This window comes from Lolium rigidum, chromosome 1 (assembly GCF_022539505.1).
Source record: "Lolium rigidum isolate FL_2022 chromosome 1, APGP_CSIRO_Lrig_0.1, whole genome shotgun sequence".
NCBI classification, from domain to species: domain Eukaryota; kingdom Viridiplantae; phylum Streptophyta; class Magnoliopsida; order Poales; family Poaceae; genus Lolium; species Lolium rigidum.
The window spans coordinates 237,405,752-237,419,558 of NC_061508.1; the positions used below are offsets into that span (position 1 = coordinate 237,405,752).

At 40.7% G+C, this 13,807-nt stretch overlaps 1 protein-coding gene and 1 pseudogene across 1 annotated transcript; one reads left to right on the forward strand and one right to left on the reverse strand.

The window, feature by feature from the left end:
- Nucleotides 1-283: 283 nt before the first annotated feature.
- On the forward strand, nt 284-10,668 carry LOC124691518 (protease 2-like). Its single transcript, XM_047224804.1, has 12 exons — nt 284-458; nt 1,062-1,342; nt 1,455-1,649; nt 2,041-2,387; nt 4,417-4,708; nt 5,457-5,615; nt 6,498-6,863; nt 7,209-7,274; nt 7,649-7,697; nt 7,783-7,906; nt 8,054-8,136; nt 10,277-10,668. Exons 1-11 carry the CDS (start codon nt 293-295, stop codon nt 8,133-8,135), a joined length of 2,127 nt encoding a protein of 708 aa, XP_047080760.1. The 5' UTR covers nt 284-292; the 3' UTR covers nt 8,136; nt 10,277-10,668.
- Nucleotides 8,593-9,475, reverse strand: LOC124656335 (annotated as a pseudogene).
- Nucleotides 10,669-13,807: the final 3,139 nt, after the last annotated feature.

Sequence of the window (13,807 nt, forward strand, 5' to 3'; positions counted from 1 at the left end):
TTTACATTGGTTCAAAATTGAGCTACGTACACAAATTGAAAACCGCCATAGCCAATTCAATCCAAACCACCCGACTCTCAGAATCGTGCGGCGGAGGGAAGCCCGCCGCCGCCATTCTCCTCCATAAGTAATGCTCCTCCTCCGCCTCGGCCTCGCCGTCGGCTCGCTCCCCCGTCTCCCGATCCCGCCACTCCTCCGAGCTCAGTCCTCCCGCCGCCGCGCCTTCTTCCCGCTGCCCCTCTCCTCCCGGCGGAGCCCCTTCTGCTCCTCCGTCTCCGCCTCCGCCGAATCGATGGCCGCGGTGCCGCCGGTGGCCAGGAAGGTGCCGCGGGAGCTGGTGGAGCACGGAGACGTCCGCGTCGACGACTACTACTGGCTCCGCGACGATGCCCGCGCCGACCCGGCCGTGCTCGCGCACCTCGGTGCCGAGAACGACTACACCGCCGCCCTCATGTCCGGTGAGATCGCTAGTCTTCTTCTCTGTCTTCCCTAGACTAGATTATGTGACATGCTTGATCGCTCGCTTGCGTGTGAATGGAGCGGGGTCTCTGAGCGTAATTGATGCTATACCATATCGGTCGCTGGTTCGTGCTATGCAACTAGGAGATCTGAGTGGAGCAGATCGCTTTTGTTTGGAGCTGTGTCTATTACCGTACTTAGTTCAATGTGGCTTCACCCAGATTCCCCAGTAAATTGTTATGATATACTATAATTAAACACTGCTTAATACCCGATCGAGCTGCATTGTTATGGCGGAATTTACCGGACTATCAGCCTGCTCAGCTTGATTGCTACTGGAATCCGTCCGCTTAATTATGCACTGGCGCACTGTCGCTGGTTATATGAATGTTATTTTTTATGATACTATAATTATGCACAATTACCTGAACGAGCTGCATTGTTATGGCGGAATTTGCTGGACCATCAGCCTGCTGGCCGCTTATGCGGTGGCGCTGGTTATATGAATGTTATAGGGGTAGAATGAATACCGGTGTTTGCTCCATAGTGGGTGCGCTACATATCACATTTTTTGTTTATCTCTTATGTTTACTTTCTTGTAGATGCAAAACAACTCGAGGATGAAATATTTGCTGAAATCCGAGGAAGAATCAAGGAAGACGATATAGACGCGCCGCTTCGCAAAGGGCAGTATTACTACTACGAAAGAACCTTGACAGGCAAGGAGTACGCGCAGCACTGCAGGCGTCTTGTACCGATCGATGGTCCTGTTACAGTCCATGATGTGATGCCAACGGGACCTGATGCGCCGGCGGAGCACATTATCTTGGACGAGAATGTGAAGGCTGAGGGCCATGACTACTACAGTATTGGGGCTTTCAAGGTATAATTGTGGACCAACCCCTGCTTCATGCGTCTATGTGTGATTCCTGATCCTCGTGCATATCCCTCTTTGATATTTCATATGTTTTGTTGAAATAAATATACAATTTCAGGTCAGTCCCAGTGGGAAGCTAGTTGCTTACGCAGAAGACACTAAAGGCGATGAAATCTACACCGTTTTTGTCATTGACGCGGAGAGTGGGGAATACGTCGGGGAACCTCTTAAGGGAATTACTTCGGATGTTGAGTGGGCTGGTGATGACAACCTTGTCTACATAACAATGGATAGCATTCTTCGTCCCGATAAAGTATGTGGAGTCTTTATTCCTACATAAATTTTATCCTGATTTGTGCTAGCCAATTTGCACACACACACTAAACAAAAGAACAAAATAATGATGTTTTGTGATCGGCTTAGTGCAATTGCTCTATTGATCATTGTTCTGAAGCCACTGTTTGCAGTGTTGTGCATGGTGTTGTTGTTGCCTACAAACCAATTCTTGTAACGTTATTTTCCTGGACAAAATGTTGAAGAAAATATTATTCAGTTATTCTTGGTCCATTGATATTCTATAATTGGATAATACTGTACTAAGTTTTGACATTATCATAAGTTTCTGTGATTCTGTCTGTTGGCATGTGTGTTTACTAGTTTCTGTAATACTTTATTGAGTCTTTACCTCTCGTGGCCTTTTGCAGGTATGGCTACACAAGTTAGGATCTGATCAGTCGGATGATACTTGTCTGTATCATGAAAAGGATGACACGTTTTCACTTGGTCTTCAAGCTTCTGAAAGCAAACAGTATTTATTTGTTGAATCTGGAAGCAAAAACACAAGCTTTATATTCTACCTAGACATACCCAATCAGAGCAAGGAACTTGTAGTTTTGACACCTCGCGTAGATGGCATTGATACAACAGCTAGCCATCGTGGAAACCATTTCTATATTAAGAGGCGAAGTGGTGAATTCTACAACTCTGAATTGGTTGCTTGCCCATTGGATAATGTAGCAGAGACCACTGTCTTGCTACCACATAGAGAAAGGTAATCATCTTCATTCCACCATTTGTGTTTGAGAATTCAGTTTGTGGTTGATGGATCATATACAGGTAGACAGTACCCAATTTTCCATATACAGATATACTAACTTGGAGATGATATAGAAACAGTAATAGTAAATCATACTATTTCCGAACGTTGACATTATTCATCTGATTCCCAAATAGATGTTGTCTTAGTTCATTAATCTTATATGTACTCTTACATAACATTTTGTAACTCCATGCTCAAGCTTCACTATGGTGTTGTCTTAGTTCTGTTAATCCACAGATAAGAGAGACATATTTACTAAACGAATACTCGAACTATGAGGATTTTCACTATTGCACCATGAACCTAGTCTCTCTCTAATGAGAAAAAAAGGAAACAATGTGTTATTGTACACGCATTGCTTTTACATTTTCTAAGATCTTGTGTGTACATAATTCACGTGATGTATGGCTAGTTAATGGACCTGAACCCGCTGATTTTCTCGCTTGTCGTAGGAACGAGTAATCCTGGAAATATAGATTGTTTTTTCGAGAAAACGCAAAGAGATTTTTCTTTTCATTTCATTGAAAAGATAGGGAAGATCGTTGGTATGACGGCAATACTAAGTTCTAGACTTACCTACATCTTCTTCCTAGGTTTTGTTTCTTACAGTTTGAAAGAATGTCAGAAGCTTGATGCTATGACACTCCAGTTATTTAGTTATTCTTGGTCACCTCATCCATCACCAAGGAAAACATGTATGGGCTCAAGGCTGACCCCTGATGTAGTTCTATCGTGACTGGGAAGGTATCGGTCTCACTATCACCCGTGCGAACACTTGTCACAACACGGTCGTATATATCTCTGATGAGGGTGACGTACTTTGTTGGAACTTCGTGTTTCTCCAGTGCCCACCACATGACCGTCCTTGGTATCTTTTTTTCTTTTCGAGAAAACGCGAAAGACTTTTGCGTTTCATTTCATTGAAAAGATAGATAGTTTTACAATCGTCCTAGGAGGCGGGGTACAGATACAAAATTGACTCAGTGCACATCCCAGGTCGTCGGTAGCACTACCCTAATGCCTTTCGCACCGGCCCTAGCCCAAAGAGCAGCCTCTTTGAAGATCTCATTCACCAAGTCATGCACCGAGGGCTGGGCTCTGTCAAAAACACACGAATTGCGATGTTTCCAGATCATCCAAGGCGTCAGCAGGGTGAAGGAGTCCAGTCCTTTGCGCATGGGCTTCGGGGTCAGCTGCCTGGCCTTGCGCCACCACTCATCAAGGGAGGCGTAGTCGTTGTCGGGCGGCTGGCATGTCATGCGTAGACGAGCCAGCACCTCATGCCAGACCTGTCGTGAGAAAGGACAGGCGAAGATGAGATGATGCATGGTCTCAGGCATCTGGTCGCAAAGGAGGCAGCGGGGATGGTGCTGTAGGCCTCGTCTGGCTAGGCGCTGGGCGGTCCAGCAGCGATCCATGCCGGCTAGCCAACTGAAGAACTTGACCCTCGGCGGCGCCCACGTCTTCCAGGTAAGCTTCCAGGAGCTGGAGGTGGTGGAGCCATAGAATTGCGCTTGGTAGCAGGACTTGGCGGTGTAAGTGCCGCTGTCCGTCCACTTCCAAATCAACCTATCGGGCTCCATGCCTACCGTCCTTGGTATCTTGTCATGTGTGGGACTTATTCCACATTTTTTTCAAACACAATACACCCTATATTCTGAATTTCTCAAGTGCAATACACCCTAAAATCGTCCAGCAAACGCAGTACACCCTATATTCCAGATTTTTCTCAAAAAACTAAACACCCTACTTCAAGGAACAGAGGGAGTATTTGAGGACAGTCATGTACTATCAGCATCAATTAGACAACTGCACACACCTATCAGTTACTTTGTTCATTGCAAATTTAATGGACTGTGATTTGCTTAATGGACTGTGATTTGCTCTTATCCATGGATGTATTACGTGTTACGGCTGCTGCAGTGCCCATTGATAACATTAAGTACCCCAGGTTATTTATAAAACTTGAATCTCTTTTCAGTGTAAAAATTCAGGACTTCCAGCTCTTTGAGAATCACATTGCTGTATATGAGCGTGAGAATGGTCTACCAAAAGCAACTGTATATCGGTTACCAGCCACTGGAGAGGCAGTTGGGCAACTCCAGGGAGGACAGTCGATTGATTTTGTTGATCCAGCATATGCAGTGGAACCTGAGTCGTCACAGTTCCATTCAAATGTTATTCGTTTTTATTATAGCTCAATGAGGACGCCACCTTCTATTTTTGACTATGACATGGATACGGGAGTATCGGTGCTGAAGAAAATTGACGCTGTAAGTTATCACCTGCACCATTTAGTTTTTGTGTACCCTATTTTTAACAATACCAGTGCAATTTGAACAATCTGTACAGCTGTTTTAGGATCTCCCTTCATACCTGGTTATACCGTAGCACAATTTCAACAGTAGATAATCGTTTGGGTAGTTTTTATTGATGCTTTGGCTACTGCTTCGACCTTGCATTATTTGCTAGATCATTCTGACGGTATGGTATAGTTAGTTAGTTACTGGTGGTATACAGTATTCAAACATTAAATCTTCGCGCTTGTAACCTGACAAACCTAACACTCCGTATGTTTCCACATTCGAGTCATTTTTTACTTCGCATGGTGTCCAAGGCACAACATCGAGTCATTGGCCATTATGCTTTATACCAACATGCTAGCAAAATTTATGAATGGGCTGATGTTATGAAAATACTTTTGGAGAGAAGTTCACTGATATAATCTTCATGTGGACAACATATTTATTTTGTTTAAATCAGTGGCTGAAGTTGTTTAAGTTTGACTGTACAAAGGCAACAAGGACATGCATTTTTAAAACAAAGGGGAAATAATCATGAGGCTTCCATCAATGATTTGAATTTTTAATTCATGATGCAAGCATTATCCTTTTATGCAGTAAATGCAGAGTCTGTGCATTTTGGTATCTGTTTCATTCTAGCACATTTGTTGATTTATTGATCAGTTTCAGTAGAAATAACTCTGAACCCCTGATGATTTGAGCTTTTGAATGTTGGTAGGTTTTAGGTGGATTTGACGCGTCAAACTATGTTACAGACAGAAAATGGGCTGCTTCTTCTGATGGAACTCAGATTCCCATGACCATTCTATACAGAAAAGATATGGTGAAGCTTGATGGCTCAGACCCCGTTCTGCTATATGGATATGGCTCGTATGAGGTATGGACTGTGCCATATTAGTATTTTTTGGTTAAAAAAGTGAGCCTAATTTACTTGGCTAGGGGAGTGGATGTACAACCCAGCCACGCAGGTTTAAATGCCCACGGACGCAATTTGGGCTCTTATTATATTAGAAACGAAAAACTTGCTGTGGGTGTCTCATCCACGGCTTTCCTTTCAAAAGAAAAAATAGTACTACCTTTTATAAATAGCAATTTTGTAGTGTCATATAGCTCATGCGAACATGTTTGGTTCATCTTGGACGCAGTCATGTGGGTCACTCCTTTGGACAGTCCAGTTTTATCTGTATGACAATTACCAAGTCTCTGCACATGAACGAGTGTACAAATGAATATGTTGAATATTTAAGAGTGCCCTGTAGTTCATGCCAACATCTTTGCTTCATCTTGGATGCCAATCACTAATCGGGAATGTAAATTTATTTCTTCTGTATGTGTACAACAAACAAAAATTGTTCCACATTGACACATTACTCACTTTCTGTTCATTGGAATGGGGTTATCTGGAAAAGTGTCAGCGTTTCATCGAATACTTAGATACATAATGAACTTGATTATAGTTTACATACATATGAAATCAGAAACACTCAAGGCCCAAGGTAAATTTAAATGCTACCTTTTGAAATTAAGGAGACACATCCAAGAAAAGAGAACCTAAACATTGAAGAAGTTTTCGTCTCTGATAATACTGAGTTTTCCTATTGCATGTTTGATAAACTCTGCCAAACAACTGATAAGCATAGCAGTTTCCTTTTGACCCATTAAAGTTGCCATGTAACTGAGACTATTAACAGAACCCAGGTTTTAGCACTAAGTATGTTGTGCTAACCGTTTTCATTGTTTACACTCCTTATGCCAACAGATATGCATAGATCCAAGTTTCAAGGGATCAAGATTCTCTCTAGTGGATAGGGGTTTTATATACGTGATAGCTCATATCCGTGGCGGTGGTGAAATGGGGCGGAAGTGGTATGAAGATGGGAAACTGTTGACGAAGAAAAACACTTTCACTGATTTCATTGCTTGCGCTGAGCACTTGATAGAAAACAAATACTGTTCCAAAGAAAAGCTTTGCATCAACGGGAGAAGTGCAGGTGGCCTATTGATGGGTGCTGTTCTAAATATGAGGCCTGACTTATTCAAGGCAGCTGTTGCTGGGGTGCCTTTTGTTGATGTTCTCACAACTATGCTTGACCCAACTATCCCGCTGACTACAGCTGAGTGGGAGGTATGCATCTCGTGTTGCATTTATTAGCTTCAGTTACACTTAGATTAACTTTTATCCAGTAAGACTAGGAAATGATTGTCTTCTTATAAGATCTATCACCAAATTCCTTTTCGCATATTTTGAACACTATAGTTTTTATGTCAGTTTGTCCTTCTGACTAAAAAGTAGGAACTCGATAATTGCCTGTAAGGATATTCGTAAATTATACTTTGCGCCCATTATGATGCACACAATTTAGTCCAGTTTGTCTTTTTTATTTGATTTATTCTAGGTACCTACTTTCATCGTGTTGCACCTGCAGTTTTGTTTCTTCTCACACCAACTCATCCTTTGTCCTTGGTTCAGGAGTGGGGTGATCCAAGAAAAGAAGAATACTATTATTACATGAAGTCGTATTCTCCTGTTGATAACGTAAGTGCTGACATATATGTATATTCCTACAGAACTTTACTAAATTAGGATTACAGTCAGTGCGTTTATTTCTGGTTGCTAATTATTTGAGTGCTGAAGTATGTCAGTGGCACTGTGGCACCACAGATAGTTCCCTGCCTCCTTAGTTATATATGCACGAATTTTCAGTTCAAGAAAAAGAAATACTCCCTTTGCATATTTTGACAAAGTTGAGACATCCTTTTGTGGACAGAGGGAGTACATGAATATTAACTGGGATTCTTACTGGGACAAGACTTTATTAATGGGTGAATAATATTAGTGCGGATTGTGTCCGTATAGTGTTATATATATGTTTACTTGGTATTCACCTGAGGTGTCTGTCCATGCTGCAGGTAAAAGCCCAAGAGTATCCCCACATTCTCGTTACTGCTGGCTTAAACGGTACATTTCTCAAATTCTGAGTTTTAGTTAGCTACAGTAAGCTGTTACACCACATGCTCACAGCTAACTCCTCTATGAGAAGCAGATCCTCGCGTGATGTACTCAGAGCCTGCTAAATTCGTCGCGAAGCTGAGGGAATTGAAAACAGATGGCAATCTCCTGCTATTCAAGTGTGAGCTTGGTGCTGGGCACTTCTCAAAGTCGGGAAGGTAAATAGGGGAGGGGACTTCATGCTATTTACGTCCTCTTCGATTGGTTTCCGGCGCTTGTTATTGCCTTGGTGTACCGTGCTGTTCGTACCAAAAGGAAGAAATATCGTTGCGTTTGCGGCCTAACTTTTCTTGTTTAACTTGCAGATTTGAGAAACTGCGAGAAGATGCCTTCACTTACGCGTTTATCCTCAAGGCACTGGGCATGACTCCTCCAACAAAGGCTTAGGGTATGTTTGGTTCTTGCCCGAAAAAATGGTTGCCTATTATATTTTCGTCTCTTCTTGGTTTGTTTGGTTTATCGTCTTATCGCTAACTATTTAGATTGGTCTTTTCTTATGACCTTTCTTGCCCAAAAGGGAGGGCAGGAAAGGAAGGACCATTGGAATTAGTTATGAGTTGTGAGGAATTGACTGAAACTTTGTGACGTAATAATAATAATAATTTGGAAAGACCATGTGTATATGTGCCATGCTGACCGCACAAATTAATCGAATCCTGTAATCAAAATACCCTTCATTTTTATGAACCAAAGCAAAAAATGCATTAATTAGTTAAATGGGCATCCACATACATATGGCTCCTTCAAGTTGAAGTCACAACTCACAGCATGATCTGATTGTCCAAACAATGCAGCTCTCCATACATTTCCTGAGCTAGCTGCATTGACAAGTTCCTTATTGCCCTCACGGTTTCACTGACTCTTCGCCAGCGATGCCCATCTTGTGCTCCTTGGTAGCGTTGAAGACTTTGGCGGCAAACTTGGAGAAGTAGGCCTGGTCCATCCCGATTTGCCGCTTTTTGTAGCAGCTGCAGTTATCTGGGTTGCCGCTGGGGCACAGGTCGCCGGCAGGATCCCACCAGGAGCCCCTGTGCTGCATCCCCACACAGCTCGCCATCCACCGGAACACAAACTGCCTGCCTGCCGCTCTCTGCCTCCAACCCATTGGACAGAACTCCATGGTGCTGCTGCTCCTGTCCATGAAGACCAGGTTTGTCATCTGCGCACCATGCGCCGAGATGAGCACATTCGTCTTGCTTAGCAGCTGCACCTGCCAATCAAACATGCAATGAGATCCAAGGAGCCTGCCATGTATGGACGGATTATATAAACTTTAAAAAATATCAATAGATTGAGACATAGATGGACCATTAATTAAAGCAACCTGGCCACGGAAGGTCAAGTTGCTGTACTGCGCGGTGGTGCTTGCAACCAGCGACGCACACACACTCTTGTGAACACCCGCTTGACCGCCGCCAGTCCTTGAAAGATCGACCATCCCTGCAGAAAAGAAGGGTGATGCGCAGTGCCACTGAGTCTGTTCTGTTGGACCTTGGCACACCGCCGCACCGAGCCCTACCCTTGCACCGCATGAAGTCGAACATTGCCAGCAGCCTCTCCGTGCTCATGCGGGCCAGGTTCCTCCTGAATACCATGGCCCCCTCGAAGCATACAGGGACGGAGCCGGAGAACATCTCCACTTTCACCCCCACGCCGGTGGTCGCCTCGGTCACCGAACTCAGCCACCCGTTCATCCTGGACCCAACCTTGCCATGGCGGAACAACATAATTTTTTTACGACCTCAGTATTCTGAAAAAAAAAACACATAAACCTCTCAGGCGCGCTCTTTTTTTATCATGTACGGAGTAGTATATTCTACTACCAAGGGGGATTTGGATGTTGTATGTGTTACTACCAAGTTAGTTAAACAGATTGAGACATAGATGGACCAAATTAAAAAACTATGTGGCCTTTCAGGAATTGCAGAGTTTCCACCAGTTCACAACAAAGCAGAGCAGACAGGCCTAAGCAACCAAAAAACTTGATGAAAGCATGAACTTGAGACAACAACAACAACAACAACATCAAAGCCTTTTTTTCCCATGCAAGTGGGAAAGCAGGAACTTGAGACTACAGGAAAGATATCACCTACTGCTACTGACATCCTTATGAACATTATGAACATAACATCTCAATGTTTGACATCGTTAATTTTGCCTTCTTAATACAGAGTAGCAATTTTGCGGCCTATGCAGAACAAGGGAAAAAGTAGTTTGTCTCCTTACATGATATTTTTCTTCATTGGACTGATTATGTTGGTAAATCAAAAAGAAATAACAAAGATACTTCTGTTTAGACTTAAGTGCTAGCAACAAGACCAATTAATACCTTTGTAAATTATAGTTTCATTGTGGCGCATTAGTTCTTCTAAAAAGTTATGAAGATGAAAAATAACCGACACCCAATTGTTTGTCTGATAAGAAAAGATTCGTTTCAGTGTATCAACTAACGTGTATATATGATTTCCTTATGTAATGATCTACGTTTTGTTGTAAACTAATGATCTAGTTATGTTTGCCTCTCTCAGACGGTCATGAGCAATAATTTTCTACGGTAGAGAAAGGAATGCAAGCCCCCCCAACTCCGAAGCAACGGGAATCTGCTCCTTCAGACCAGGACTCAAATCAGATCAGGGTTGCCAGGGGAGTAGTAGCAAAGCAAAACTGCATTAATGAAGCAAAGCTCTTCTTCGATTTCAGAGAAACTTTAACAGATAATGCTCTCCCGCAAAGTTGAAATCCAGGGGTTGAACTGTACACGCGATCCTTCCTTGTACTATTAGTTCTAGCAATGGCTGCCCTTGAGTCGCGTGGATCTTGATTTGAATTGGATAAACAACATGAGTACTTTTAGTGATGATCGATCATTGCACAAGTAACTTATCGACTTTGTGGTAGCAACTTCATTTGCATGCTGTGAGATTAAAGTGTGGTGTGGGAAGCAAGGAAAAAGTTTGCTAAAGTCCAGTCAACTGTCAGGTTGATAGCGAGTACTTTGACCGTTAAGTACATCCAAAATTATGCTGAGGATGTATGGTATATTCATTCTGGAGGAAGACTTCCAACGTGTGATAAACACGCCTGGGCTGTGCTTCGTGGGCTTTAATAGGCTCAGAGGCCTAATTGGTGCTGCTCACGAGCAACGCCACGAGGCCCACTAACAAAAAGAATAACAAAACAAGATATTTTTTGGTCGCGCTGAGCATGTTTTGATCGATCAGCTACATGATAAAGCAGATTTAAGGAAAAAAGCTTTGGCGACTGAATGTGTAGCCTATTTCTTGTACCATATCTCTATCCCGTGCAATTCTCGAGCCAAACAATGGATGCACATGTTCTGTTTCATTTTGCCAAATGATATCAATTAAATGGTGTATCAATTCCATAAATTAGATATAGCAATAAATAAATCAGCAAAATTACATTTCTTCCATCTAAAATACTCCAAAATTTGACATATCTAAGACATCTATTTATGAATAGAGGTAGTATTAGAAAGAATGTAGGTTTCTATCCAAATCTGATTTGCATCGATAAAATAAATCCAAATTCTAGCACTAGATGAACAATTGCAAATTTTTGTTGTACGAGATTAGAATAATTTCAAAATAACTGACATTACTTTTTATATTTCCTGATCAGAAAAATATATGAAAAAAAAAGGAGGTAGATTTTTTTGGGATTTATGATTAAAGAAGAAAAATAAGAAAACAATTTGAAGTATTCAGTTTCACCAATAAGATATGAAGACTTGCTTCACATTTTGAACTACAAAAAAATAATTAATCGACATTTGGAAAAACATCGATGTTTGCTGGTTTATTTGGCAAAGGAAAATAGAGTAAGTTATAATAAATTAATTAGCCAGTTGAATATTCAGGAGCAGCAATTTAATCGTTCTATTTTTTTTCCTTTTTAGTAGTCTTAGATTTTGCATTTTGACGAGCCTCGTTTTGAGGAATTCATGGAATAATCTATTTTCATGGAATAATGAATTAAGAATATGGGTCTACCACTTACAAGAAAAGATCTCATGATAGTCAATATGGACCCTCAACACCCATCAATGCATGATGTTCTTCGACTGATCGTTACTCTCGACGGTGGAGATGATATTCATTGTGAACCCAGATTAGGCTATTTACACAGAGGAACGAAAAAATCGCAGAAAATAGTAGAGTAAGTAGATAAAAAGATATGTAGAAGAAAGAAGGTAGAAGAGGGTGGCAGGAGGGAAAGGATATGATAGTTTTTTCGACAAGATACTCATAAATAGCTTAAGTTAAGAAATAAAAAACAAAAAACAGATACATAACATAAAAAAGGAATAAATAAGACGAGATTCGTCCTCCTCCTACATATTTAATTTCTTCTCCTATACAAAAACTTACAAGACCCACTCCATTTGTAATTCCATCAATGATACCCTTATTGGAAAACTCCGTTAGTTTGGTTAAACCTCTTATACCGAGGGTAAAGACCCTAGTATAAATAATATCCATATAGTCGCGATTATATGACAATATGTATATCTTTTTTTACTTGATCTAAAAAGAAAATGTATTTTTTCGGACTTTCCTTATAAAAGGAATTTATTAAATCCAAATTCTGTAAAAAGAACAAGGGGATCCATATAAGATGAATGTTATGAATAAGCCAAATATAGCTAGACTTACATAAGAAATAGCATTAGTAATAAATTCATATGAATTCATAGAAGATTTAGAACTTTCTCGAGTCAAGTTTATAGAGGGAGTTAACCACTTTGATAATACTGTTAACTCCGCTATTCCATTATCCAGAGTTCCATTATCAAAAGAGATTCCTACAAATCGAATGAATAAAGTAAAAAAAAAACAGTAATATCAGAAGAGGAAATAACATAGTATTTCCCATTTCATGCGGATAAGCAAAAATGTTTTAGCCCCAAAGGACATAATAAAGTATCCTATTCCATTTCTCGTATTACCTTTAATTTTGGGTCTATTTTGTGAAAAAAGCAACTCCATTCTTTGTTGTTGATAAAATGGAATCCCTATTAACTCTTTCCGATATCTTTTTCCCCATAAGGATATTGAATACAAGTAACCCTCTTTAGTGGTACTGTAATTTTGAAAATGAACACACAAATACCCATCAAATGTAAGTAAATATATCCGAAACATACAAAAGGTAGTTAATCCTGCAGTAAAGTAGGCTATTATTCTAGAAAAAGGGCGAATATAACCAACTATTACTAAGAATCTCATCTTTGGACCAAAAGCAAGCAAGAGGTGGAATACCACAAAGAGAAAGTGTACCCCATAAAAAAGTGGTTCTTGTAATTGGAATGTATTTTCTTAAACCGCCCATAAGAACCATATTCTGACTTTTTTCTGGTGAATATCCAACAAGAGGTTCCATTGAATGAATAATGGATTCGGATCCCAAGAACAATAAAGATTTTAAATAACATGAGTGACCAAATGAAATAAGGGAGCTTGATAACAACCTATACCTAGAGCTAACATTATATAACCCAATTGAGACATTGTAGAATAGCTAGGCTTCTTTTAATATATCTTCGAGAAAGAGCTAAAGTAGCTCCTAAGAAAAGTGTTATTGTACCTACTAAAGAAATTAAAGTCATTATCAAAGGTAGAGACATGAAACAAGAAAAATCTGAGCTAGAAAAAAAAACCCGACAGCAACCATAGTTGTTGCGTGTATAAGAGCGAGCCGAAATGGGAGTGGGTCCATAGCATTTGGTAACCATATGTGAAGAGGAAATTGTGCGGATTTCGCAACTGTACCAAGGAATAATAAAAAAACACACAAAGTAGTAAGTAAAGAGTTAATTCCATTATTAGAAATCTAGTCATTAGCTATTTTGAACAAATCCCAAAACTCTAAACTACTTGTTATAAAAAACCCTGAAATTCATAATAATAAACCAAAAACTCCTACACGATTAGTTACAAAAGCTTTTTGACAAGCACTCGCGGTGATTGGTCGTGTAAACCAAAAGCCTATCAATACATAGGAACACATTCCCACGAGTTCCCAATTTTTTTTGTATC

Coding starts and splice junctions, on each gene's coding strand:
- LOC124691518 (XM_047224804.1), top strand. CDS start 293: ATGGCCGCGGTGCCGCCGGTGGCCAGGAAGGTGCCGCGGGAGCTGGTG. Junction 6,864..7,208: donor TGACTACAGCTGAGTGGGAG/GTATGCATCTCG, acceptor TCCTTGGTTCAG/GAGTGGGGTGATCCAAGAAA. Junction 7,907..8,053: donor CACTTCTCAAAGTCGGGAAG/GTAAATAGGGGA, acceptor TTTAACTTGCAG/ATTTGAGAAACTGCGAGAAG.